Source organism: Danio rerio, chromosome 25, assembly GCF_052040795.2.
Source record: "Danio rerio strain M-AB ecotype USA chromosome 25, GRCz13ab, whole genome shotgun sequence".
Lineage (NCBI taxonomy): Eukaryota > Metazoa > Chordata > Actinopteri > Cypriniformes > Danionidae > Danio > Danio rerio.
In genome coordinates, this window is record NC_141045.1 from 37,796,077 (window position 1) to 37,822,783 (window position 26,707).

General features: G+C 34.7%; 2 protein-coding genes across 3 annotated transcripts; one reads left to right on the plus strand and one right to left on the minus strand.

Moving 5' to 3' along the window:
* On the plus strand, positions 1 to 1,231 carry ano9a (anoctamin 9a). The gene is given in 1 exon segment (NM_001109835.1): positions 1 to 1,231. A coding segment is annotated over 1 exon segment (375 nt). The 5' UTR covers positions 1 to 29; the 3' UTR covers positions 405 to 1,231.
* Positions 1,084 to 26,707, minus strand: LOC562630 (anoctamin-9). 2 transcript variants are annotated; one of them, XM_087312568.1, is made up of 24 exons: positions 26,533 to 26,707; positions 20,475 to 20,549; positions 19,980 to 20,102; positions 18,111 to 18,253; positions 16,898 to 16,947; positions 15,985 to 16,052; positions 14,179 to 14,258; positions 13,521 to 13,655; positions 11,638 to 11,731; positions 11,203 to 11,263; positions 11,043 to 11,125; positions 10,087 to 10,191; positions 8,178 to 8,345; positions 6,885 to 6,921; positions 6,679 to 6,790; positions 6,280 to 6,337; positions 6,085 to 6,182; positions 5,163 to 5,359; positions 4,093 to 4,245; positions 2,969 to 3,116; positions 2,764 to 2,886; positions 2,465 to 2,558; positions 2,271 to 2,383; positions 1,084 to 1,607 (listed from the first exon to the last, which is right to left on the minus strand). In XM_087312568.1, exons 1-24 carry the CDS (start codon positions 26,563 to 26,565, stop codon positions 1,505 to 1,507), a joined length of 2,454 nt encoding a protein of 817 aa, XP_087168694.1. In that variant the 5' UTR covers positions 26,566 to 26,707; the 3' UTR covers positions 1,084 to 1,504. The 2 variants fall into 2 exon arrangements, with proteins under 2 accessions (XP_087168694.1, XP_087168695.1); XM_087312569.1 differs by lacking the exons at positions 18,111 to 18,253; positions 19,980 to 20,102; positions 20,475 to 20,549; positions 26,533 to 26,707 and adding an exon at positions 17,852 to 17,944.

Consider the following 26,707-nt stretch of genomic DNA (forward strand, 5'->3'; position numbering starts at 1 on the left):
ATTCGGTTTCGCACTTTGAACTTTTCATCATGCCTGAACCAGCAAAGACCGCACCCAAGAAGGGCTCCAAGAAAGCCGTCACCAAGACCGCCGGTAAAGGTGGAAAGAAGCGCAAGAGGACCAGGAAGGAGAGCTATGCTATCTACGTCTACAAGGTGTTGAAGCAGGTCCATCCCGACACCGGGATCTCCTCCAAGGCGATGGGCATCATGAACTCGTTCGTCAACGACATCTTCGAGCGCATCGCCGGTGAGGCGTCTCGTCTCGCTCACTACAACAAGCGCTCCACCATCACTTCCAGAGAGATCCAGACCGCTGTGCGTCTGCTGCTGCCCGGAGAGCTGGCCAAACACGCCGTGTCTGAGGGCACAAAGGCCGTCACCAAGTACACCAGCTCCAAGTAAAATTTGAATTAACTTCAACCCCAAAGGCTCTTTTAAGAGCCACTCATATTTTCGAAATAAGAGTTTCAAATTTTCCCAAATTTTTTATTTTTTTTTTCCCCCTCCATTAAGTTTTACTGTATTCGGTTAGACGCTTAAAAGTTAATGATAATTAGACCATATTTTATTAACCACGTTTCTATCTTTTTTGAGGTTCACTTAATTTGAATTTTTCAGTAGAAAATACAAATTTTGGGCATACAGGTCTAGAAAACTTGAAGCACAGACAGTTGCAGGACATTGACTTTGAAATTCATGGGAATACTTTATCAGATTTTTTCCACAAGAGAAACTCCTGAATGAACACTCAAAATTGAATAAACAACACTTTATCTCACCCTCATGTCATCTAAACCGGTTTTCTGCTGTTGATGGATTCTTTGCATGTTTTAAATACCTAAAGCACAGACACTATCTTTGATGCTTTGGCACATGGTTAACATTTTATGTGGTGAGATTTAATTACAGACAAAGTTAATGAGCTTACATTACACAATGTGTAAATACAAAAACATGCATGTATAGTTTTGTTAATTTAATTGACTATGTTGAAGAAAAGAAACTCATATTTGAAATTTCAAGCCGATAGAGATAATGCACGATTAAAAATTAAGAAGTTTGTGAAAATGATTTACAACAGTCAAGTTTCTGTGAGTTTATTTAAAAATAATGTTACAAAACTTAATCTTGTATTCATGACAAATACGAATGTAACGTTTCTTTTATATATGCATCTTATAAAATGTAACAACTCCATTCTCATATTAAAATATTTTTAAAATGCATACCATTTGTGAAACAAAAACATACTTTAGTTTCCACATATACACATTCAAATTCGGGGGTCATTACGTTGTTTCTCAAGCAGCCCCAAACCTTGAAACAATATTAAATTATGTTATATATATTAGCTTACATCCAGTCAAATACTCTAATCTGCAATTTTTCACATCATAAAAAACTCCATATCTTAGTAGATAATAATGTATAAACAATTAAAAACAAATAGTTCTCTGACAAATAATCCAGAGAGAAGAGAAGAGGCTTTTTAAACCGTTGGCTCACATGCTGTTTTGCTTTTTTGATTTATTTCGCTTCGATGGTTTCCTTGAGTTACCGTTCTCATTTAATTTGGAAAAAGTGTCCTGTTGTGTTCTCTGATCTCTACAAAAAAATAGAAAGAAACATGTTTACATTAAATCTAGTTCAATACAACATTTAAAACTTGGCTCAATAATCATTTACACTTCACACTAAAAGCAGAAAACATGTGAACATCATCAGTGCAGTAAACTACAGAAAACAGAAAGATTATTCACAATTGTAATAGACTGTTGGACTACAAACTCAGACGTATTGAAGAGGGTGATATGACTTTGCTAAAAATAATATAGTTTTGTGTAAAGGATAAGTCTTTTAGCCTATCGAGTCTAATACATGATTAAAGGTAAAACAAAAACCCATTATTTTCTAGTGTTGGGCGATGTCGACTAATTTGGCATTGTACGATGTCTAATGTGAAACATCGAGGGCTGTTCAGAAATGCTAGGTAAAACACGGTGTGGATGTGGATGATTTTCGTTTTAAAATTCCAATTTAACACTAAGATGTTTTAGTGTAAACGGGGCCTGAGTGTGTATTTTTCGCGAGCGGGTTTGCTTAGATTTGTGTATGAATGAGGCATTTTGGAAAGCAGCGCATTTTTATTTTAAGACTATCTCTTTGGGTTTGCGACTGTTATCTTTGTGGGTCTTGCACGAACAGCTCACGACACTTTGAAAACAAAGGAAAACATGAAATCGCATCATATGTGATTTTGTCGCTGACCTCAATTCTTGCTTCAGCCTGGTGAGTTTGTCAAAAAGTCTTTCATTTGTCACATCCAGGGGGGAGTTCGGGACAAACCAGCTTGTTACACATTTAAACATCACCACTACATGCTGATTAAAGAGACAGTGTGTGAGTATATTGTTTAGATACCATGTATTGTGAATCTTATTTTAATTTCTGCTACAATTCACCTCAAACAATATGATGAAGACTAGCCGCGATGCCAGAATGACCCAAAACTGATTGGTTAAACTGAAGTCTTCACTACTTCTGTAGTCTCGATACCTGAAAGGAAAACAGGAGACATACATAATACACAGGAATGAGTTATTTTGACCATTTTGTTGACGTAAATAGAGTCTAAAAAATATGAACGCTCTGAATTGGATTACAAAATGAAAAAGGTATACAGCATCATTTTTCCAAGAGATCTTCTAAAGGAGTTACATTGCAGCTCTGAAGGTGTCAGATTGATTAACATTAATATTACCTGCAATGTGTCACACTTTCGCCACTGTCGGTGATCAGCTGATTCGGTTTGAAGTCTTCGCTGACTCTCTGGTCACTTACATTAGCGACGGACAGAGTGTTGTTGATGTATCCCACCATACAACTGAGAAATAAACAAACGTGTTTGACTCTCGTGTGGTTCTGCATGCATATTAACTACGCAGATGTGAATGCATCGAACTCACTCCACACCGGCAGGATTGCCACTGGCACAAGGCCCGTAGTAGTACTGGTAAACCAGACGGGGGATGAAATCAGAGGATATACCAATGACCAGTCCATTAGCAATGACCGCGAGCGCACTGATGGCCTCCAGCACATCCGTCCAAACACCTGAAATGGGGGAAAACAGGTCATTCTATACAGCTTCCCAGACCATTTTCCACCCTCTACTTATAGATACATTTGTGATGCTGCATGACTGACTATATACAGTGGGGGAGATGTTTTTTTTGTCCTGGGAATAATATTTCTAAAGGAGCTGTTGACATTTTAGTAAAAACCCAAACAAAAATTTAATAAAATTAGTAATAAAATGTAAAAATCTTGATAGTTCTGTGGGTCTCGTCTATCAAATCTGAGCTTTATTTTGTATTCTCATTTGGATTCGGATCTGGTGATTGGCTGGGCCATTCTACAGCTTGATTTTCTTCCTCTAAAAGCATCTGAGAGTTTCCTTGGCTGTGTTTTGGATTATTATCTTGCTGAATTGTCCACCCTGCTTTCATCTTCATCCTCCTGCTAATGTAGATGTCGGACTGAAGCAGCTGATATTCAATTACACTGAGGAAGGGCTGAGGGTTGCTGAAGAACCACTGAGAGATTTCAGCTGCTGTCTGGGCTTTCACTGCCTTTCTACACCTCCCTTTCTTCATGTGTTCAATACTATTTCCCTGCGTCATTTCATTTTATTACACATAACTTAATTTGTAAACTAAAGAGTTTTGTTTGGATATATGGATTTTTTTGGTTGTTACCAACATCCGCTAAAAATGTCAACAGCACCTTTAAAAAATATGTTTTCTGAGAAAAAGGCTGACATCTTTAATACTTATATCCCCCACTTAAATTTCTTTAAAAAAATAATATGGACAGAAATATGCCGTTCAAACAAGACTTTAGATTATTTGTTTTTATTCACAGTGAGTTCTTTAAAGGGGTAATCGGATGCTAATTTTCTACACATTCATTCGTTTTTAATCATAATACAAAGTCTAAAATGTGCGCTGGTTACAATTGCACAATGGTAGTATAAAAAAACTGTTTCAATAAAAAATATACCGTTATTAATAACCCTATATTCCCTCACCAATATCGTTGGCCTTTGTTGGCACTAGCCTGCGTTCGAGGCTGACCATCTTAATGGCATCCAGACGGATCTCAATGATGTTGTTCAGAAGAGCCAGCAATGGGGCCAACGGAAATGCGGCTACGAAGATAGTAGTGAAACTGAACTGGATCACTGCGGAGGCAAAAAAAGAACAAAAAGATCAGACATCTGTGTAAAATAATGCTAATTTTTGCCGTTTGTGAGTGTAAAATGATATGTTTTTTCTGCAGAAAGCAGTAAATCTAAACCACCCAAATCGACTTGTCCGTCACTTTATTCTTGCACAAATTTAGTTTTATATAGATCATTTTGTGGGATGTAAACAAAAACAATGGTCCCAACGTCTTTCAGAATCCAAAAAGAGCCACATATAGTGATAAATAATGTTATGATCGCTGTTTTAACATTAAGTTATGATTGAATTGCCTCTTGTTGCAGTTGTCTGGGCCACCTGACCAATCAGAGAAGAGTATACTATCTGGAAGACGAGGTTTAGAGAGACCAAATCCTTAATCCAATGGTTTCTGACACTGTGAGAAAAGTTTATCCCATCCCTCAAGGACCACCAAATATTGCCTTCAGTATTCGTAATCATTCATTCATTTTCCTTTGGCTTAGTCCCTTATTAATCAGAGGTCACCACAGCGGAATGAATCGCCAACTATTCCAGCATATGTTTTACGCAGCGGATGCCCTTCTAGCCACAACCCAGTACAGGGAAGCATCCATACACTCTCGCATTTACACACTCATACACTACAGCCAATTTAGTTCATCAATTCCCCTATAGCGCATGTGTTTGGACTGTGGGGGAAACCGGAGCACCCGGAGGAAACCCACACCAACACCAGGAGAACATGCAAACTCCACACAGAAACGCCAACTAGCCCAGCCAGGACTCGAACCAGTAACCTTTTAGCTGTGAGAGAACAGTGCTAACCTCTAAGCCACCGTGCCGCCTATTTTCAATCATCCAAAACTAACAGTAATTGTAATTTCTTCAACAAACTGTCTATTGCAGCTTCTGGGAATGTTTTCAGGATCCTTACCCATTTCCAAGAACTCATTAAAGAGGCTGAAGCGGTCGGTTTGAATCAGGCTGTAGTTCCTGTGCAGGTCCTCGAGTTTGCAGTTGTCACATAGTTCAGATGCCTCCACGGCATCCATGCACTCTTTCTTATAGCACTTCAAACACCGTCTCAACAGCTTTTGGTTCTTCTTTCTGTTTAACCACCGTCTAAACCAGCTGTAGAGAGGGAGAGGACACAGAGTTAGCTATCTGTTCATGATTCTGGCTACTTAACTGATGTTTGTAGTACATATGATCAGTTGGGCATTATCAAGCATTCATTTTCCTTCAGCTTACTCTCATATTTATCAGGGATCGCCACAGCGGAATGAACCGCCAACTATTCCAGCATATGTTTTACACAGCGGATGCCCTTCCGGCCACAACCCAGTACTGGGAAACACTCATACACACTCATTTACACACACGCACATTCATAAACTACAGCCAATTTGGTTGCCCCATATAGCGCATGTGTTTTGGACTGTGTGGGAAACCGGAGCACCCGGAGGAAACCCACGCCAACACGGGGAGAACATGCAAACTCCACACAGAAACACCAACTGGCCCAGCTGGGACTCAAACCAGGAACCTTCTTACTGTGAGGTGACAATGCTTACCACTGAACCACCGTGCCGTCTTTATTAAACATTATTATTGTTATTAAGAATTGTAATTATCTTTTAGACAAATGGCTGGATGCAGCCTACACTATCCTACTTATTATTAATATTATTCAGTCACAAGATGACACCAACAGTCGAGACCAGTAGAACTGCAGCTAAATTAAACTGTTATGTCAAAAGTTTGAGTATTTCATAAACTATGGATCCATCCCAAATCACAGTATTAATTATTGAAAAGCACCGACCACACAAAGGAATTGAGAAAGTTCTACTTACGGACCAGAATACTCAAAGATATTGTTGAAGGTCTGTTTGAGTACCATGATAATAGACATCTGAATGAACAAGTCTGTCAGACATCCGCTTGGGTGACACTGAAATGAAAAGCATGTGAAATTGAAGAAACATCAGTACAGCTGAAATGGAGGATTTGTTTATAGCACACTGTAGGAAAGATGATAATGCTCTCACTTCTTCTAGTCTCCATATGCCCGATATCTTCACATATCCTCCAGGGTGACCATTAATCCTAAAATATAATATAACATAATATAATATAATATAATATAATATAATATAATATAATATAATATAATATAATATAATATAATATAATATAATATAATATAATATAATAAAATATAATATAATATAATATAATATAACACAACATAATGTAGTATGATATAATATAATAGAATGTAAAATAATATAATATAATAAAATTCAGGGCAAATTAAATTAAAAATAAATTAAATTAAATTAAATTAAATTAAATTAAATTAAATTAAATTAAATTAAATTAAATTAAATTAAATTAAATTAAATTAAATTAAATTAAATTAAATTAAATTAAATTAAATTGGCTACCTTCCCAAAAAGAACGCTGTGTATATGAGAGAGGAGAACATGGTAAAGAATTGAAATATGAACATTTTCACTGTGAAGCTCCTTTCGATGGCAGCATGTGAGTGCTTGTTCTCTGCAAACAAAAAACAATACAGTCTTAAGCAGTGTTGTTTATCATAAATGTGTATGTTTTCCATAAAAAATGTCTGATAATAAAAGCCACTGACCTATTTCACTCAGCTTCATGGCTACCATACAATTCACCTGCGTGAAATAATTACAAGGTTATATATCTACTCTAATAATTTGACGAGAGAGGCAGTTGTATGCATTGCAGCAAACCGTAAGCTGTGTTTTTGGTTGTGCTTATGTCTTTTATTTTGTAGTTTAATCTTGCCATCCTGTTCCATGTTTTTGTTTTGCCATGGAACGTTCTTGTATTTTTGGATAAGGTCGCTCATTCATTCATTCCTTCATTTTCTTTCGGCTTGATCTCTGATTTAGCAGAGGTCGCCACGGCGGAATGAACCGCCAACACCAACTAAAGGCTTAACTAGGGTAATTAGGGTAACTAGGCAGGTTAGAGTAATTAGGCAAGTGATTGTATAACGATGGTTTGTTCTGTAGACTATTAAAAAAAATAGCTTAAAGGGGCGAATAATTTTGACCCTAAAATGTTTTATCATAAACTAAAAATAGCTTTTATTCTAGCTGAAATAAAACAAATAAGACTTTCTCCAAAAGAGAAAATATTATCAGACATACTGTAATAAATTTCTTGCTCTGTTAAACATAATTTGGGAAATATTTAAAACAGAAAAAAAATTCAAAGAGGGCGAATAATTCTGACTTCATCTGTATATTAATTACCATCAGTCCAAGGCACTCGAGAAGTGGGTGAAAAGGTTAAAAAGCCTTTATTAGCATGACTTTTTTTAATGAAATAGGACTCACAAAGACACGTGATTCTGGATTTCATTTTTTTTTTAAATGTTCTCCTCCGGAAAACGTCATTAAAAATATCGCCGACATTGTTATTTTACAGTACAGTTTATTACAGATATATTACAGTACAGTATGATACAGTTTACAGTTTTTGTCCAACAAAATGCTTTCTACAATGTGAAGAGTGTGTTTGCTGCACAACTATTTACTACTAACTAAATCAAACCTCAGATCTACCTGAGCTCAAACTCCCCTCTCGCCTTGCAAATGGGAGGGAGCCCCGGGCTCGAAGATCTTATGAGCTCAGGGCTCTCCCCGGGGACAGCATGCCAAGCTTTATAATCAATCATCAGCTGTGAACTCTTAAAACATAATAGTTTTAATGACTTATTTCTAATGGCTCATTTCTTTTGTCTTCATCCTGATGATTGTATATAATATTTCACTGGTAATTTTGCAAGATAAGTGCAATTTCGATTAACTAAGTTATTTAGGCAAGTCATGAATAACACTGTCCTTAGCTGCTCTGTTAAACATAAATTGGAAAATAAGTGTTATGTTCTTGGAGCTTTTACCCGAGTCATGACTGTGATGGTGATGTAGTGTAGCACAGCCCCGAGCATCAGAGCCACTGTCTGGGAATTGTCACCAATGAGCTGCCATTGGCTTTTTTCAGCCAGCAGGACAGTAGCGATGACTCGAAACACAACCAGGGCGTGCGTCAAACCGATGATGATCAGCAACTGAAACACACACACACACACACACACCAACAAAGCCATTTAGCTATGCATACATTAAAATACATTAAATTTAAACTATTTTCCAAGATAAAGGTTTTTTTAACAGTAGTTTTAATAACTAATTTCTAATAATAATTCATTTATTTTTTCCTTTCCATGCTGACAGCACATCATATTTTACTAGTTATTTAGCAAAAAACTAGCATTCATCTAAACATGCAATTTTAAGGCTTAACTAGGTTAATAGGTTTAGTAATAATGTTAAGTAAGGTTAATTAAGCAAGTCATTGAAGAACAAAGGTATGTTCTGTAGACAATTGAGGAGAAGATTATCTTAATCTTAAGGAGATAATAATAGCTATATAACAGTATGTCTGGTTCTCGAATCCGATTGGCTGATAGCTGTGAGATATTAAAGCAATATCAGCATTCGTACAGCCTCTTCACCCTTGTCTATTACTCCACCCACACCCATTGCAGCTGTTGGACAACATCATGTACTTTTGAGGTTATTTTAGTGGAGAATGTACCGTAGTTATTTAGATTTCAACCATGCAGTTTATTTATAAGGATAGTGTCTATTTTAAATATTCATAACTTCCGAGATTCAGTGGTTGGCGGTCATTAGTCTGTCATACTGAGCAGAGCAAAGACTGTTGACGTTCTGCCACAAGATGGCACCAGAGACCACATAACAAGTGCTTAGAGGAAAAAAACTCAACGTAAGTTTCAAACTACAGCTGAACAAATCATTATAAATCTGTTAAGTCACATTCTAAGTCGATCTCTCTCATTTATGTGTGGTAGAGCTGTATTTACACCACAGTAATCTGCTAGTGTTTGCTTTGCTTTGGCTATTTTGGGGTTAATTATTGTGATCTACCAATTGCAACAGAGAAACACTGGGAAATCTCTGTGGACTGATGGCATTTCATGCTGTTCAACCTTATAATCTTGAAATCAGAAAATCAGCTGTCTTGTCATCACTTTAGACATTACGCTAGAGAATCATTCAAACACTAGCTCTGAAGTGGCGGTTTCTGCTGATCTGACATTAGCTGCAGATTTGAATGAACTGCATAAGGAAGTAGTTCTTCTAGTTCTTCTTCTTCTTAAGTTTCTTTTTTTATATACATGATTATATGCACTCATAGCAGTGTAATATGACTGTATATCATCACTAAACACTAAAGCACTGTCTTGTGACAATGCACGCCTCCCACCAGTGCTAATATACAGTCTTTGCACTGGTACTCTTGTAATATTGCTCATTTATCATAGCAAATTTTGCATTTTTATTATATATGATGGTTTGTTCTGTAGACTATTTAAAAAAAACTTTTGCTTAAAGAGGTTAATAATTTTGACCTTAAAATGGCTTTAAAAAATAAAAATGTGCTCTTATTCTAGCCGAATAAAACAAATAAGACTTTCTCCAGAAGAAAAAATATTATCAGACATACTGTGAAAATTTCCTGAATCTGTTCAACATCATTTGGGAAATATTTTAAAGGGAAAAAATTAATTCAGACTTCAACTGTATATCATTTTTAAAAATATTGATTTATTTTGTCCAGCCAAAGCAAACGGGACTTTTCCCAGAAAAATAAAACACTGTGGAAAGAATTGCTTGTTAAGTTAACTACCACTTACTAAATAATTAAAATTACACAGGGGGCTAAGGATTTTATAGGCTATATAAAGTAGATACTCGTTGGTAAAGTCCCTATTGGTTTCTTACCATAAGTGTTACTAAGGCCAGAACTATAGTGGAGCGCAGATAGGAGTGTCTGTGCATCTTGGGTTCACAAGCTGCATTGTTTACAATCTCCATGATCAACTCCTCCTGCACAACACAAACACAACTGCACGTTATAATTCATTCTCTTCATTAACCAGGTTTAAAGCTGCAGAGTGACCCGCCCAAGAAAGCTTCTGCAAATAATACAATATATAAAACTGACATTACACTTCAGAACACATGATTGGAAAGTTTAGGTTGAAAGTTTAAAAAAAGTTATAATCTAGAACTGGCTTATTTTTATGCTCACAGCTCATCTCAGACATGAAAACAATGCGAATGCGCTACAATCAAGCAATCAGTGAGCTATATTCATACAATCTACAAACTTTGCAATAGAGAGGACAAACTGGCACTTTAGAAAAAAAGTGCATGCTTATTTATTTATCATCTTGTGTAAGTTTGATGCTACGCTTCAGATTACAATGGGTTTATAGGAATGTTAATATCAATGATTCTCATTCTCACATTTGGTTTTGGTATGCAGAGAATTCACAGATGCAATTAACGCCGTCATTAGAGGAGGTATTATAGCTTATTGTGGTGAACTAAGATCTGTGTGAATCAGTCACACTTGTTCATTCATTCATTCATCTTCCTTCGGCATAGTCACTTGTTCATCAGGGGTCACGACAGTGGAATGAACCACCAACTATTCCAGCATATGTTTTACACAGTTCTTACTTTATTTAGTTTATATTAAGCAAAATAAATAAAATAAAATAAAATAAAATAAAATAAAATTAAATTAAATTAAATTAAATTAAATTAAATTAAATTAAATTAAATTAAATTAAATTAAATTAAATTAAATTAAATAAAGTTCTGATTAAATAAATTTTTTTCATAATATTGTTCGATAGAAATCAAGATGAATTAAATATATCTAGTCATACCTCTTCCTCGCACCAGTCATACACCTTCCACGCACAAACGAAAGACGATCTGTGGCGTTTCCAGAACTCCAGAAACACCGTGGCTGAAGATGAAGACAGTGATATTCATCATAACATTAACTCAATCCAAACTAAAGCAAGTTATAGATGCTGAACTTACCCCACACAGCCATGAACATAGCGAATGCCACTGTTCCTGCATTGTCAAACAGAAGGCTCACCTGTGACCCAAAGCAGCACAAAATAATGTCATTACTATCCTTTTTAAAAGCCCAGCAAACAGCAAATGTTCTGGCAAGGCTCCCTAAAGGTTATAAACAAATAATATGCGGCTAAAATCAATATGACACTTGCTCAGAGGGATCTGCGCAGAACATTATTGATACAAAATATTTTGCTCTTTTACACTTTAGTTGGACATTCAGCATTTCTGAAATGTCACCACTTGTTACAGAATGTTCAAAATGACGTAAGACAAACATTCTTGCGTGTTTTTGTTTACAGGTTAGTTTGTGTTGAAGCCTTGATGTCAGTAAAGAGCCTCCTGTGACATGTGGAATGAAAACGGTTTGGCTGAAATGTAAAAGTGCGTTACCTTTGCGTACATGCAGGTGTCAGAAAGATTCCAGACTTTGCATTTATTATTGCACAATGGGCACATGGTAATGTTAGAATTGCACACCTCCTGTCTGCATACACACACACATACAACACAACACAACACATCAGCTGATTTTATTTCAGCATTTTTATATATCTAACATACACAGAACAAAAATAGTAGCCTTATTAACTGTCTTTTGTGAGTGTACAGTGTATATTGTGAAATCTGCAGTGTTTTTAATGAGGCAACAAACACATAAACTGTGATCGATGCACGATTATGCATTGTTCATTTGTATAGGCTGTTGATAATATGGCAATATGCATTAACATTAATTCCTCAACTCTAAATACATCTCCGTCAGTCTATTTTGTTGGATAGAATTATAATTTAGCCTATATTTCAACACATATGCGACTTTCTTTGACACTTTCGATTGTAGCTTGTCAAGGCATCTACTCAGTTTGTTAAATACAGTTGAAGAATTATTCGCCCTCCTTTGTATTTTATTTTCGTTTCCCAAATGATGTTTAACAGAGCAAAGAAATTTTCACAGTATGTCTGATAATATTTTTTCTTCTGGATAAAATTTTATTTGTTTTATTTCGGGTAGAATAAAAGCAGCTTTGAATTTTTTAAACATCGTTTTAAGGACAATAATATTAGCTTCTTTAAGCTATTTTTTTTTCGATAGTCTACAGCAGGGGTTCCCAAACTTTTTAGCCCGCGACCCCCAAAACAACAATGCCAGTGACTTGCGACCCCCAATATCTTCTGAAGTGGTTATAAATACAGAAACCTTGCATGCAATGGCGCACACACACCAATAAACCCAAGTCCATTCTTCGTTGAATTTTTTTAAATATATGTCAGTGTTGTAAATGTGCCAGAAAGTTCAATCTAGTATTTTAAAATCAATCTGCTGCATCTGATGCTATTGCTTTGTCTTATATATAATGCAATTACCCCAGTGATCACAATCCAATAGAACTAGTAGTTATAAGCTACCATAGTAACTATATACGGCAGTAATTATCACGACTATTTTTTTCTTTTCAGTAGGTTATGGATGAAATATGCTCATTCTTATGGTTTAATAAAAATAAATAGATTTTTGGAGATCCCCAGGCGACCCCCCTTCATTGTACCGTGACCCCACTTTGAGAACCACTGGTCGACAGAACAAACCATCATTATACAATAACTTGCCTAAATACCCTAACCTGCCTAGTTAACCTAATTAACCTAGTTAAGCCTTTAAATGTCACTTTAAGCTGTATAGAAGTGTCTTAAAGAATATCAAGTCAAATATTATTTACTGTCATCATGGCACAGATAAAATGAATCAGTTATTAGAGATGAGTTATTAAAACTATTAATAATAATCAAAACAGAAAACAAAAAAAACTAGGGGGCTAATAATTCTGACTTCAACTGTATATATTTTCACAACTGAGGTATGATTGTTTTATGTTTACAATTCAGAGTACAACATGCCGTGTGAACGTCAGTGACTGACATGAGCTTCTGGAGCTCGTTAATATTCATGACCCTTCCAAATAAGGTAAAAACAGTCCATTTCAACCACTTCCTCAGGGTTGTAAATGCACACGTGAAGCAGTTTCATAAGAAATGTTAGACTTAACTAAGTCACATACATCCTATTTAGGGATCAGAAAACAGTTAAAAAATATTGTATCCGTGCAATCTATGGCACCTTTATTTCTATTGTTTCACTTGATATGACTTTAACCAGATTATGTTAATTAAAAATCTATTTGCGTGGTCAAATCTTACTCCCAGATGGTTTAAAACTGAATATTGTTGTCTATGTAAACGTGCTGATTATCATTTATGAATATGAGGCGACTCACATGAGAGGACTGGTGCTGTAGAAGGCCAGGCCATACAGGAACACGATGATCCCGATTACAGAAGCAGGAATCAGGAGAAATGTGTACCAACCCAACCACAGAAAATAAAGAGCCACCTTCTCACCAAGGTAGTTTCTGATAACAAAGACAACAAATCAATCGCCAGGAAACCTTTCATTCATTCCGTATTTTGTGTTTTCGGTTTATTTATGGTGGTGAACTGCATTATGGGATGTTGATCTCTGCTCTGTCGACTTTTGATGTTGATAATTCAACTCAAGAGTTTAACAGAGTAATTTTTATTGACATTTTAGTAGTTTGAGATAATATAATGTACAAGCAATGGAGAAATAAATCTGTAAAATAACAGAAAATGTGCTGGCAGCTTATTACAATGTATTTGTAGCATAATATGCAACACTAACACAGACAAGATAGAGCTGCAGACTATTAAAACTTTCAATAAAAGTGACTTTTTCCAACTTTTGAAGGGTATAAGTTGGCAGAAGAAAGATAAAGCTCTCATAATACGATTCAAGGTCATAAATAAATCACAAAATGAGTCACAAAACACGGAAAACTGCTAATTTATAGATATTTTTACAGTGTATAATGACAAAACAGACAAGTTTCACCAGAAAACAATGAGAAAGAGAACCTGACGTTAGTTATGGGTTGCCCCCGAAAAGTTGCAGACCATCGAGCCCAGCTCTTCTTCAGTTCTTTCTGCTCCCTTTTCTAGGAATTAAAAGAGACGAAAGCCTTACTAAAGGTGAACTGAATACTAAATCCCTGATCTCGTTTCATTTAAATTAATGGTCATCACTGCATTTTAATCATGATCAAAATAAACATGCAGCATGAGCAGTGTTAATCTAAATGAAACTGCATCATTTCAGAGGAAAACAAATACAGACGGTGTGAATTTAGTTTAGTGAAACTATTAGCCTTCTCCATACAACCTGTAAAGAAAAACAACAGACAAACTGAATGAGATGCAGATTCGCTCTCTACTGTAGGCAAATGAATCAGAAGTCCCAAAACAATCACAGGAAAAGAGCTTACTTCTGCATTAAATATGTATATGCTTTTGTTTTGGTAAGCTTGTTTTAAATGATTTATTGAACAGAATACAGATATTTTGAAAAATAGGAAATATTTCACCTTTTTTACCTTATTTAAAGCTTCAGACAATGTTGATAGAATAATCATAAATAAAATATATTAGTCACATGACAATAAAAAAGACAATAAAAAAAAAATATATATATATATATATATATATATATATATATATATATATATATATATATATATATATATATCAATAGTCTATGCATGAACACAATCAACCCTGTCTAAAATAAAATAAAATAAAATAATATAAAATAAAATAAAATAAAATAAAATAAAATAAAATAAAATAAATCCTGACATTCATGTCCATGTATCTCGAAGATGTATATATATATATATATATTAATAGAAATTTCTCATTTAATTTCTCATGAAGCTGCTTGTAAAAATGTGACCCTCTGTGGAGTAGCGGAATGTGCAATAAAAATAAAATAAAAATAAAATAAAATAAAATAAAATAAAATAAAATAAAAATAAAACAGTTATAATGCTAATAAAAGTTTAATTTTTAAGGGTTTTGAAAATAGTTTTTAACTTTAATATATAATAATATAATATATTATAAATATAGTTTATGGCTTTAAAAAATACACATTCACTTTTATTTTTATTGTAATGTGTGAGAAGTAAATCAAAGTCACTTATTGCCATAAAAGCACACCCAAAATTCACACATAACATGAAGACAATCAAAATATTACATAAAAATCCCCTTTGCTACATATAATGCTATTCATTTGCTATTGTAAAATTTTACACTTTAAAAACAATCCTTCAAACCAGGTTTTTATTTATCAGCAAGGAGTTCTTTAAAAATCTGAAATTTAACACCATTTAGTTTGATAGTTCACTCAATAGTTAGCTTATTCTTTGATTGTTTCAGACTATTATAAAAATTTTTATCAATTTATTATAATTCATTCATTCATTCATTCATTCATTTTCTTTTCGGCTTAGTCCTTTAATTAATCTAGGGTCAGAATAAGCATAATTAATAATTGATAAATGTAATATCTTATACAAACTAAGCACCAAATCAGCACTAATATGATTTCTGAAGGAACACACATGAGGACTGATGGGATGTAAAAATTGATACTTGTTTTATTGTTATATATAGCCAATTATTTTAGTTCATGTGGAATTCATATTGGTTTATACTGAATTTTCAAGCAGGATAAATGTGATAAATCTCGATATGCACAGAATTGTCCCACTGGGATATACTTCCTTATCAATAAATTAGCATTAAGTGAACCTGCCATGTGAACTCCGCATGACAGGTGAGGAAAATGCTGTGAGGATGAGAAATATGATAAAATCTTACCTCGTGTAAGCAGAAGTACGTCTCAAAAACATCTTTTTTCATCAGATCGGGCAGATATTCTGGAACACCTGAGAGAGAGGTAAAGCGAGAAGACGTAATATGCAGTGTTGGGTGCAACTAGTTACTATAATTAAATTATTCATCTGCTGACAAAGAAAAGCAAGTGATTACTGTATATTTTAAGGTCATTTAAATACAGTTATGCAATCTACTTGCATTAAATATTGTAAATAAATTCAGAGAAGCAGAGTAATGCTTTTTCTTAAACAAATATTGATTCATTTATTAATTTTCTTTTGGCCTAGTCCCTTATTTATTAGGGGTCGCTACAGAGGACTGAACCGCCAACTATTCTAGCATATGTTTTATGGGTTTCCAGCTGCAACCCAGTACTGGGAAACACCCATATACACTCACATTCACACACAATAATACACTGCGGCCAATTTAGTTCATCAGTTCCCCTATAGCACATGTGTTTGGACTGTGTGGGAAACCGGAGCACCCGGAGGAAACCAACGCCAACACAGGGAGAACATGCAAACTCCACACAGAAATGCCACTGACCCATCCGGGACTTGAACCAGCATCCTTCTTGCCACCGTGCAGCCTTTATACATTCTTTATACATACAGACTCAAATCTTAATAACTAAAAGAGTTTAATTTCTATTGTCTATGCATGCAGATGTATAGAAATTTTGAAATGTGTGGAGTCCAGCAAATACATTACATTTCCGACAATGTAGTTATATAAATAATTCAAATATAGTTTTAATGATGTAGTTAATAATTAATTATTTTTTTTTCAAATGAACTCACCCAACACTTGTGTTTTGGATTCTACATATTTAAATCAATCATACAAATACACTGATGTAATACAATGTAGTTTACCAATTAATGTCACTCACCTTGTGTGTCAATGCTTGTGTGATGCACAATGAAATCAACCACACGAATCCTAAAACAGAGTCACAATGTGCATCATCACAGACTGTTTTTTAGATGTGCCCACTTTTCTTATAAGGCAATAATAATGTTTTATTGTGTAGTATATGTGCTTTATTGCCTATCAAAATTATGGCATGTTTTAAAAACCATCCAGGCTTACAGTCTGTCAAAGTACGCCTGTCAAATAGTAATTTTTAAAAATGTAATCTATAATAATCTCTAACATAAAAACTGGAACTGGAAAATCAAATACAAATTATATCCTTCAATGTACATACGTAAACATAAGTAATAATATACACAATTTTGCATATTAACAGGAGAAAAGCATATGCAAAGATTAAAGGCAAAATAATGACAGGATTATTAAAATAAATAAATTATATATATATATATATATATATATATATATATATATATATATATATATATATATATATATATATATATATATATATATATATATATATATATATTTATATTAAGTTTGAACTATCACACAGACTCAAGTAATAGCTTGGGGAAATTCAGATATGCATTATCAAACTAAATTATTAACAATAATCAAAGAACAGAAACAAAGTAATAACTAATTTAAATAAATTCTGTTAAATAGTTGTATTTCTACTATATGTTTTACTTTAGAAAATGTGACTTGTATTACTCTTTTTGCTGTCTGCTCTATCGAAAAGACAGTTTAATGTTATTATAATGGTACTGTAATGAATCGGGGTACAACGGAGTTGCGGATCCATGTGCAATTTATCACAAAGAATAGTCAGACAGGCAACGGTCAAAACAGGGGTAAACAGGAGCATAAAGGAAATCCAGAAGCAGGCAAATGGTCTGGTCATGACTCATGAGGCAAAACAACGTAAACAGTTAAAAAAAGCAAAGGTAAGGATAACACTTACATGATGCTCTAAACAAAAACAAGACTCAGCAAAGAGTGTGTAAATGTTAGATCGCTGGTGATCCTGGCAGGTATTTTGTATCAGGAGAATATTCTGTTTTAACATTTTAGACATTAAGAAAGTTATTAATTGGAATTAATTTAGAATTCTCCTCCTTTTTTTTGGAGTTTTGTGATCCATTTAAATAAGAATGCATTTTCTGTATTGAATGTAATGATTATTTATTTTTTGTTAGTGTGTATTGCTGTGAACGTGTTACCTGGTTGACTGTGGCACGGTTCCCTTCTGTTCACAGCTCCAGTTACAGGCGTCGGACACTTTTAAGAGATACCGGTACGTCTCAAAAATTGAGTCTGCTGCTCTGATGCAATAAAACATCTTTTCATCATAATTTGTATATTTCTGCAAAAAAAGAAACATAACTCACCAACTATGAACAATAAAGCACATATTATTCTGGAGCTTCAGCTAGTAACATTCTTTAAACAATACAGTACAGGCATTATACATTTTTAAACGATGAAATATCATTGACTATCATCTGACTATCACAACTTAATTTTATGGGAAGCAGCCGTTAGTTATGCTTACATATTATAAAAAGGGGAATGTTCCCTTAAAGGGGAATCCAAACTTCCCCTTTTGTACTCTTCTCTGAGGTTAATTTATAGTGTTATCAAGATTTCAACATCATAATTTAGAAGTGAGTGGCTATTTTCTATTTGACCTCTATCAGAACACTGTTTGAATGGGCGTGGCCAAGTGTAGACTCAGAAGTTAACCCCCACTGCTTTGATTGGCCGACAGGTTTGCATATTAACAGGGCTAAATGAGCGGTGAAGTACAGGTGGGTGTTGATTTTGTGTGTGGGCGGGGCTTATCCACAGCATTACATCATACAGTGGGGAAAATAAGTCATGTTTTTACTTGGGAATAATATTTCTAAAGGAGTTGCTGACATTGAATTAAAGCAGATGTTGGTACAACTCAAACCATACAAACATCAAACTAAAACAAAACAAATCAGACTTCAACAGAGAGTCAAAATCTTGATGGTTCTGTGGGTCTCGTCTATCAAAGCTGAGCTTTATTTTGTATTTTCTGTTGGATTCGAGTCAGGTGATTGGTTAGGCCATTCTACTGCTTGATTTTCTGTCTCTGAAAACATTTGCTAATGTAGATGTTGCACTAAAGCAGTTAGGGGTGTTAATTTACAATGACAAAGGGCAGAGGTTTGCTAAACTACTAAGAGATTTCAGCTGCAGTCTGGGCTTTCACTGTCTACACCTCTCTTTCTTCATGGGTTCAATACTTTTTCCCTGTGTCATTTAATTTTATTAAGCCTAACTTAATTTGTACACTAATTAGATTTGTTTCGTTTGCATATACAGATTTCTTTGGTTTTTACCAACATCCAGGGAAAAATTACAGGGGCACCTTTAGAAATATGTTTTCTAAGAAAAATGGTGACATGTTAAATACGTATTTTCCCCGCTGCACTGCAAAAATGTATTTTCTTACTTTTTTTTTACTTGTTTTTTACTTGTTTCTAGTCCAAATATATAAAAATTCTTAAATCAAGAACAATTTTCTAGACAAGCAAAACATATTGATTTGTTTTCAGAAATAATATGCCAAAATTAAGCGAGTTTTTCCTTAAAACAAGCAAAATAATCAGCCAATAGGGTGAGCAAAATAATCTTATGTCAAAAGGAAAAACTAAATTATTTTGCTCAACCAATTGGCAGATTATTTTGCTTGTTTTAAGGAAAAACTCACTTAATATTATTTCTGAAAACAAGACAATATGTTTTGCTTGCCTAGAAAATGCATCTTGATATAAGAATTTTTAGAAAGACAGAAAATCTAAGTAGAAAAAGCATTTTGTGCGGTGTGTATATTAGAACATTCCAGAACTTGTGGTTTTGTCAGGCTGCCTTCGATATAAGCAGATTTTAGCAGAACCACACAGTATTGAGCTCAAAAACTTACAGAAAGTTGTATTGTACCCTGATCTGTTAAATAACAAGGGAACTTTGAATTCTTAGTTCACAACCTCTTTAACCCAATTTTATATGATTAACCTTAAAGCTACTCAGAACATAACTATGGAAAAACGTTGACTTACCTTTACAGATAATTGCTTCTGTTTCAAAGCTTGAATGAAAGCATTACGTTTTCTCGCGCTGTGACTGTTCTCGTCATCTGAGGTTTTTGCCACAAGAACATAATCGTAGGTCAAAGAACGTTGCTGACATCCAAAAGAAAGAATAAAACTATGAATTAGTATTATTATTACTCACAATAAAACTTTCCACATGTATATACAAGGAATTCATACATGCACCAATTTCATTTTGTAAACAATTCAAAGGTGCATTAGCTGACGCATAAAGACCACTCAAAAATCTTTTATAAAGATTTATTTACTTAAGTTTGAATTAATATATACATCAAAAGCTGTTTATATTAATTTAGGTTGAATTAAGGATATATATATATATATTCAAAACAGATATATTTCCACCCAAGCCTCGCTTTGAAATATAAATTTAATGTAAAATCGATCCATTTGTTGAACTAATACACCTTTATTGTCATTGTTAGATGTGAAAGGTCTTACCACTGGAACCACTGACAGGTTTTCATTGCCATTCTCATTCACAATTCCAATGGTTTCTAAAAGGTCAATGCTCCCCTAAAACAACACAACAAAAACAATTCAGTTTGTACAAAACAGTTAATACCGACAATTGCAAACACAAATACAAACAATCATGCTGAACAATATGAAAAAGAATAAGATAGTATGACACTTTTCTACAAACACATGCTACAAAGACCACAGCCGATAGATATGGGCCAGCAGGGACCTTCCATCCACATGGTTAACCAGCTATAGATCAAATACAGCTGCAGCCGGAAGTTAATGAGAATTATTTATATTCTTTATTACATTTCCCAGTTATTGTATTTTATTAATGTCTAAATTTACCCCAAGCCTAAACCCAACCATCACAGTAATGTAAAACAGATCTGGATCTGGAGTCTTCTCTATTAGAATAGCTGATTAACCATGTGGGTGGATGATAACAGCCTTCTGAGGCTACCAGTCGGCGCAGAAGGCCCCTACTGGCCCATATCTATCAGCTGATAACCACTAATAACGACACATTCATGTATAGTACTTATAAAAAGTTTTTGCACAGTCGCATTTTATGTGTAGTCCACTCTTTATAGTTCTAGTATTTTGGTTAGCCGGCCCCTCCTGGGAAGGTTCTCCACTGTTCAATGTTTTTGCCCTAATTTACAGATAATAAACGCTTTAGAAAGGGCTTTATAACCTTTTCCAGGCTGGTGGATCTCAATTATTTTCTTTCTCATTTGTTTCTGAATGTCTTCGGATTCAAGAATGATGTTTTTGAGGATCTTTTGGTCTACTTCACTTTGTCTGGCAGGTCCTATACAAGTAATTTCTTGATTGCGAACAGATGTGGCAGTAATCTGGCCTGGGTGTGGCTAGAAAAATGTAACTTAAGCTGCGGTCACACTTCACTTTTCGCCCCATGGACTTCCATCCAAGCGCAAGCAAATGCGACAGACTGGAAACGCAAGCTCAAGTTTCGCAGTTCACTGTGTTGCAAAGTTCAAGCTTGGTGAACTCTAAACGCATCACGTGACTGCGTGAGACCAATCGACGATCAAAACATGACCTCAGTGTACAGAAATTTAAATTATGGACCAATCGCTTGCTTTTTTAAATGTTCAATCATCTTGTTTAATCCCTTCTCTTTTAATCCTGCCTCTTTTAAAACAGAAATTTGCATGCTTAATGTCTATTGTGACCGAAGCATTAGGTTTGATAAACCAGACTTAAGTTATGTTTCAGCAGGCGAACGCTTTATCCACACAGGACTATGTAGTTTTGTATTTTGTTTTCCCCTAATTATGCAAACCTTCATTCATGAACTGCATGATCTGTTTATGTGTGTTATACTGGGCTAATATTTACATTTGTTTTATGATCTGAATGATTAAAGTGTGACAAACATGCACAAAAATAAGAAATAAGGGGGCACACACTTATTCACACTACTATATTGTCAGACATTTTTTTATGTTCATATTTAAGCTTAATCGGTATAGCATGGTGGTCCTGCGAGACATTCCACTATATGTCCACACAATGTGCCCAAATGACAATAAAGCCCATCCTAAATTTGGTGTTACAGGCTTTCTGCGGTGTTCAACCAAAGAAAGAAGCTCAAAAATGTTTGAAACCACTTGAGGGGGAAAAAATAGCAAATACAATTTTAGATTTTGGGTCAAGTTCACATTAGTTCAAGCTAGTTTTTTTTTTTTTTGTTAGTTTTTTTTTTTGTCAAACCACATACTTCAGAGCCACTTCTGTAGAGTTAGAAAGCTCTGGCTTTGTGTTTGTGCCATATAAACCAGCATAATGGCATGCTTAGATATGCACGAAAAAAATAATGAAACATTTTGGAAAGTTTTAGAAGTGTTGATCCACCACGAGTTCTACTTTCACACTACTGACCGATTTGTGGTTCATTGTGCAACAGGCAATCCTTCATTTAACTCTGAGAGTGCATATGGCAATACCAGAAATACCACTGTGCTGACTCAAGAGTTATCAAGTCATGAGGGTTACGTTGTTTCTGCATTTTAATACCCATGTTTAGAAGCCATTTCACATACTTTGATGCAATCTGATTCTAGATAATTAGTTTTTTTTTTCTTTAAAGCGACCTTTAAATAGTCTGAATAGAGCTCACAACTGCGTAAACGTTCCACCCCAGCAGAAGCAGAAGTATTTCAACAATAGCACATGTTTTGATAGGTAAGGGAAGGACAATAGAAGGGTTTGTGTTTCTTGCCATGACTCAAACGCAGGTTGTTTCGCAGATACCGTGTTTACAGATACCTCTTCTCCACAGCTTAACGTGAATCTAGTGACAGTTTCTCACAGACAAATGAGCCATGACACTGTAGACAGTTTCATATTTCAGTTACTTCCCTCACAGCTTTTATCAAATATATAACTCAGTGTTGCACATTGTTTTCCTTATGCCAGGGGATGTACTCCAAACATTCTGTCAAGGTTGTCTTCAGTCACACTGTGATTCAAATTTCTTTGATAAGCCTAAAACATTATTTATATCCTTCCTGAAATGTATTAGCTAGACCTCGGTCTGTCGATTTCTCGCACATTGTTCAGTACAACAGTTGTGTTTTAGAACTAAAAGCTCATTTGTTTTGTCAAGTTGCGTATTATACATTGACGATGGGGGGTAATGTTAGTTTGTGTAGAACATTGTTCAGTTAATTAAATATATATATACAGATGAAGGCAGAATTATTAGCTCCCCTGTTTATTTTGTCCCCACTTTGTGTTTAACAGAGAGAAGATTGTTTCAATACATTTCAAATCATAATAATTTTAATAACTCATTTCTGATAGCTGATTTATTTTCTCTTTGTCATGATGACAGTAAATAATATTAGACTAGATATTCCTCAAGACACTTCTATACAGCTTAAAGTGACATTTAAAGGCTTTCCATGGTAATTAGGTTAACTAGGCAGGTAAGGGTAATTAGGCAAGTGATTGTATGGTTTGTTCTATAGACTATCGTAAAAAAAATAGCTTAAAGGGGCTAATAATATTGACCGTAAAATAGCTCTTAAAAAATTAAAAACTGCTTTTATTCTAGCCAAAATAAAACAAATAAGACTTTCTCCAAAAGAAAAAATATTATTAGACATACTGTAAACATTTCCTGAATCTGTTCAACATCAATTGGGAAATATATAAAAAAGAAAAAAAATTATATATATATATATTTGTGTGTTTTTGAGGTATATTTACTGTATTCTGAGCTACAGTAACCTCTTGTTAGCTGTTTCCGATGTTTTTTTAGGTTGAACTATAAAAACCATGCATCCAATTTGACTTTACTTTTAGGCTAAATGTAGAAACAAACAAATATTTTTCAAGAAAAGTGTCCTTTAAATACTTAAAATGTCTATCGATGCTCTGATCAGCCGGTTACAGACTGTTGAATGGTGTTTTTCTTGCATAGACTGATTGGCGCCATTTTGCGCTCAATATAGTATCAACTGTTTTAGTGGTGGTCAAATTTATTTTATTATCTTTTATTTTAATTATTAAAAGTCTTATTTAAAATACAGATCAGAGAAAACTTCTCGCTATTAAATGGCTGACGGCTCCATACTACGGTTGGGTCGATAGACGATCCTATCATCCATCGGCGATGGTCGATAGACATCACAATGCTAAGCACGCATTGTGATCCTCTGTCGCAAACCCGCTCACAAAAAACACACACTCAGGTCCTCTTTACACTAATTTGTCTTAGTTTTAAAATGCCATTTTAGAATGAAAGCGATTCACATCCACACTGCCGTTTCACCTAGCATTTCTGAAAAGCCCTCCATCCACACTATACTGCTGAAACACACAAGGACACACACAATGTCATGCGCTCGTCTGAGCTCCAGCAGTCAGCGGGAGCTTTAAGCACAAAACCCCAGAGAGCAGTGCACGTCAGACAGTTTATCAAGGATGTACCGCTGGATGGCGTCTCACTATAGTTGTTAAACGTGACATTTAATTAATCTTGTCTCTATCTAACGACTCTTCGGTCTTTTGAATCTATCAGGTAACTTGTCGCAGCGTCAGTACTAGGCATGGGAAGATGATCAGATTTAAGGTTTACCATGGAATAGTCAAAGTTTGAAAAAGTCAAAGTTTTAAAACTGTTCCTAAGGACGATATAACAGTAAGTTTATTGTTTTTTATTTTTACATGTTTTTCACAACTATGTTATTTCATTTTTTACGTCAACTTTCTCCTCAGCAAAAAAGGAACCTCTACATCAAAAGCTACTGTTTTAATTTTTTAAAAACATTTCATAAAATAAAATATATTGTGTTAAATGGGGGGTGGGGGGTTACCCAGATATTTAAAAAGAACGTATTTTGGAGCAGTAATCACAGTGATACTGTGAAACTGTGATATTTCTATCCCAGGTTATCAAACTGTCAGAAACCTAAATCGGCCCATACCTAGTCAGTAAACTGCTTCAATCTTTCATACGATGCCAAATTGGTCTACATCGCCCGACCCTACTCCATACATCTTGTTTTGACGTCCTTCAGGGTTGATATATAGTTAATTAGGGGTGTCAATCTCCCCCAAACCCCCACTGTATTTCACACACTAATTATCAGCAATAAAAATACCAGATAAACCTATTAAGCAGTGTTTTTGTGAGCACAGAGCTTGTTGGTTGAGCACATCTTTAACAAAACAGGTTTGTTTCATAGTGGCATTTGTGCAGAAAAAAAATTACATTTCCAACTAAATACAATCTAATCTAACAAGTAAATATTTTACATATTGTCAGAAAAGAGGCTTATTCTTACAAAAAAAGAGGCGTGTGCCCAAACCCCACCCCTAACACCACCACTTATTGGGGGTTGAGCAAATCATACTAATGTGTAGGAATGAGATTACACACAAAATAATAAAAATTTGCCACCAAATCAAAAATGTTATGTTCGTTATGAATTTCTGTGAGGAAAAAACTCGTCTCATGAATCATTGAGCGTGCAATCTAAAAATGCTGAAATATTTGTGTATGCACATCATGATTTTGCCAAGTAAGATGCGATCCTGGATTAACATATATGTTGATCCTGGAACATCATTTGTAAACATCGAAAATGTCATCCATGCCCATTCCCTACCCCTAAACCCAACCAAAACTGTCAAATATTTCCCAAATCAAAGGGAAATCATAGTTGATAAAAATCATGTAGAAGTGACTAAGCCTAACCGTAGGCCTAAACATAACATAAACAGTAAGCATATCTCTTAATTCTGATTGGCTGATTGGATTGTTGTTCCAGGATCAACATAGTTGAGGAGTTGGTGAAATCAGGTTGGCGATTTGATATATACTGATTAATACTGATGAAAAAAAATAGTAGTTCTGTTATAAATTATAATGTTTTGCTTTTATAACATGTAAATAAATAATGTATTAGTTAAAATAAAGCAATGATTTCTGGTCATTTTTAAATAGTATTAAATAAATTAGGAAATTATCCGTGGCAACTATATTTACCTTCATCCCACTAGCCTCAATCAAGTTTTTAGCCCTTCATAAAAATAGTTTGGGCATTGCTTAGAAGAAAACTTAAAAATGGAGGAAAATTAAAAGAGACATATTACAGATAATCGCTTGATAAATATAACAATACATATTATAAAAAGCATTATAGATAACACATATAGCATTATCGAGAACGATTCAGAAGTAACGTTTTTAGAACGTAATGGAAACATTAGCAAAACCATCACATGCTTTTGAAAAAAATCAAATCAACATCTTCTGAATGAATGTTATCAAGATTGACGGAACAATTCCATGTAACAAATACATTAGCGCGTCATGAGGCAGATACAGAGTATAGTAATATTGCTGGTTATTCTGCATGCTTACTGTACGTATTTGTTAAAAGTGTCTGTTTTGCTCTTAGTTGTCAGTATTCCCCGGCTATTAGAGAAATAGCTGCCGCTTAGCATCACAACACAGCCAACAAGTGACCGGTGGAGCGGTTAAAGTTCACCTCACCTGCCTCCGGTGACCCATTTTGCGGTTCATCATGAGTGGCTTCAGTCCAGATGTGACAGTCACAGCGGTGCTGTTTTGACACGAGTCGGCTGCGAGTAAGCTTTAATCACTGGGCATTACGAAGCAATGAGTAAACCGAAAACAGTCCGAAAGTCCCGCAAACTTCCGCGCTTCT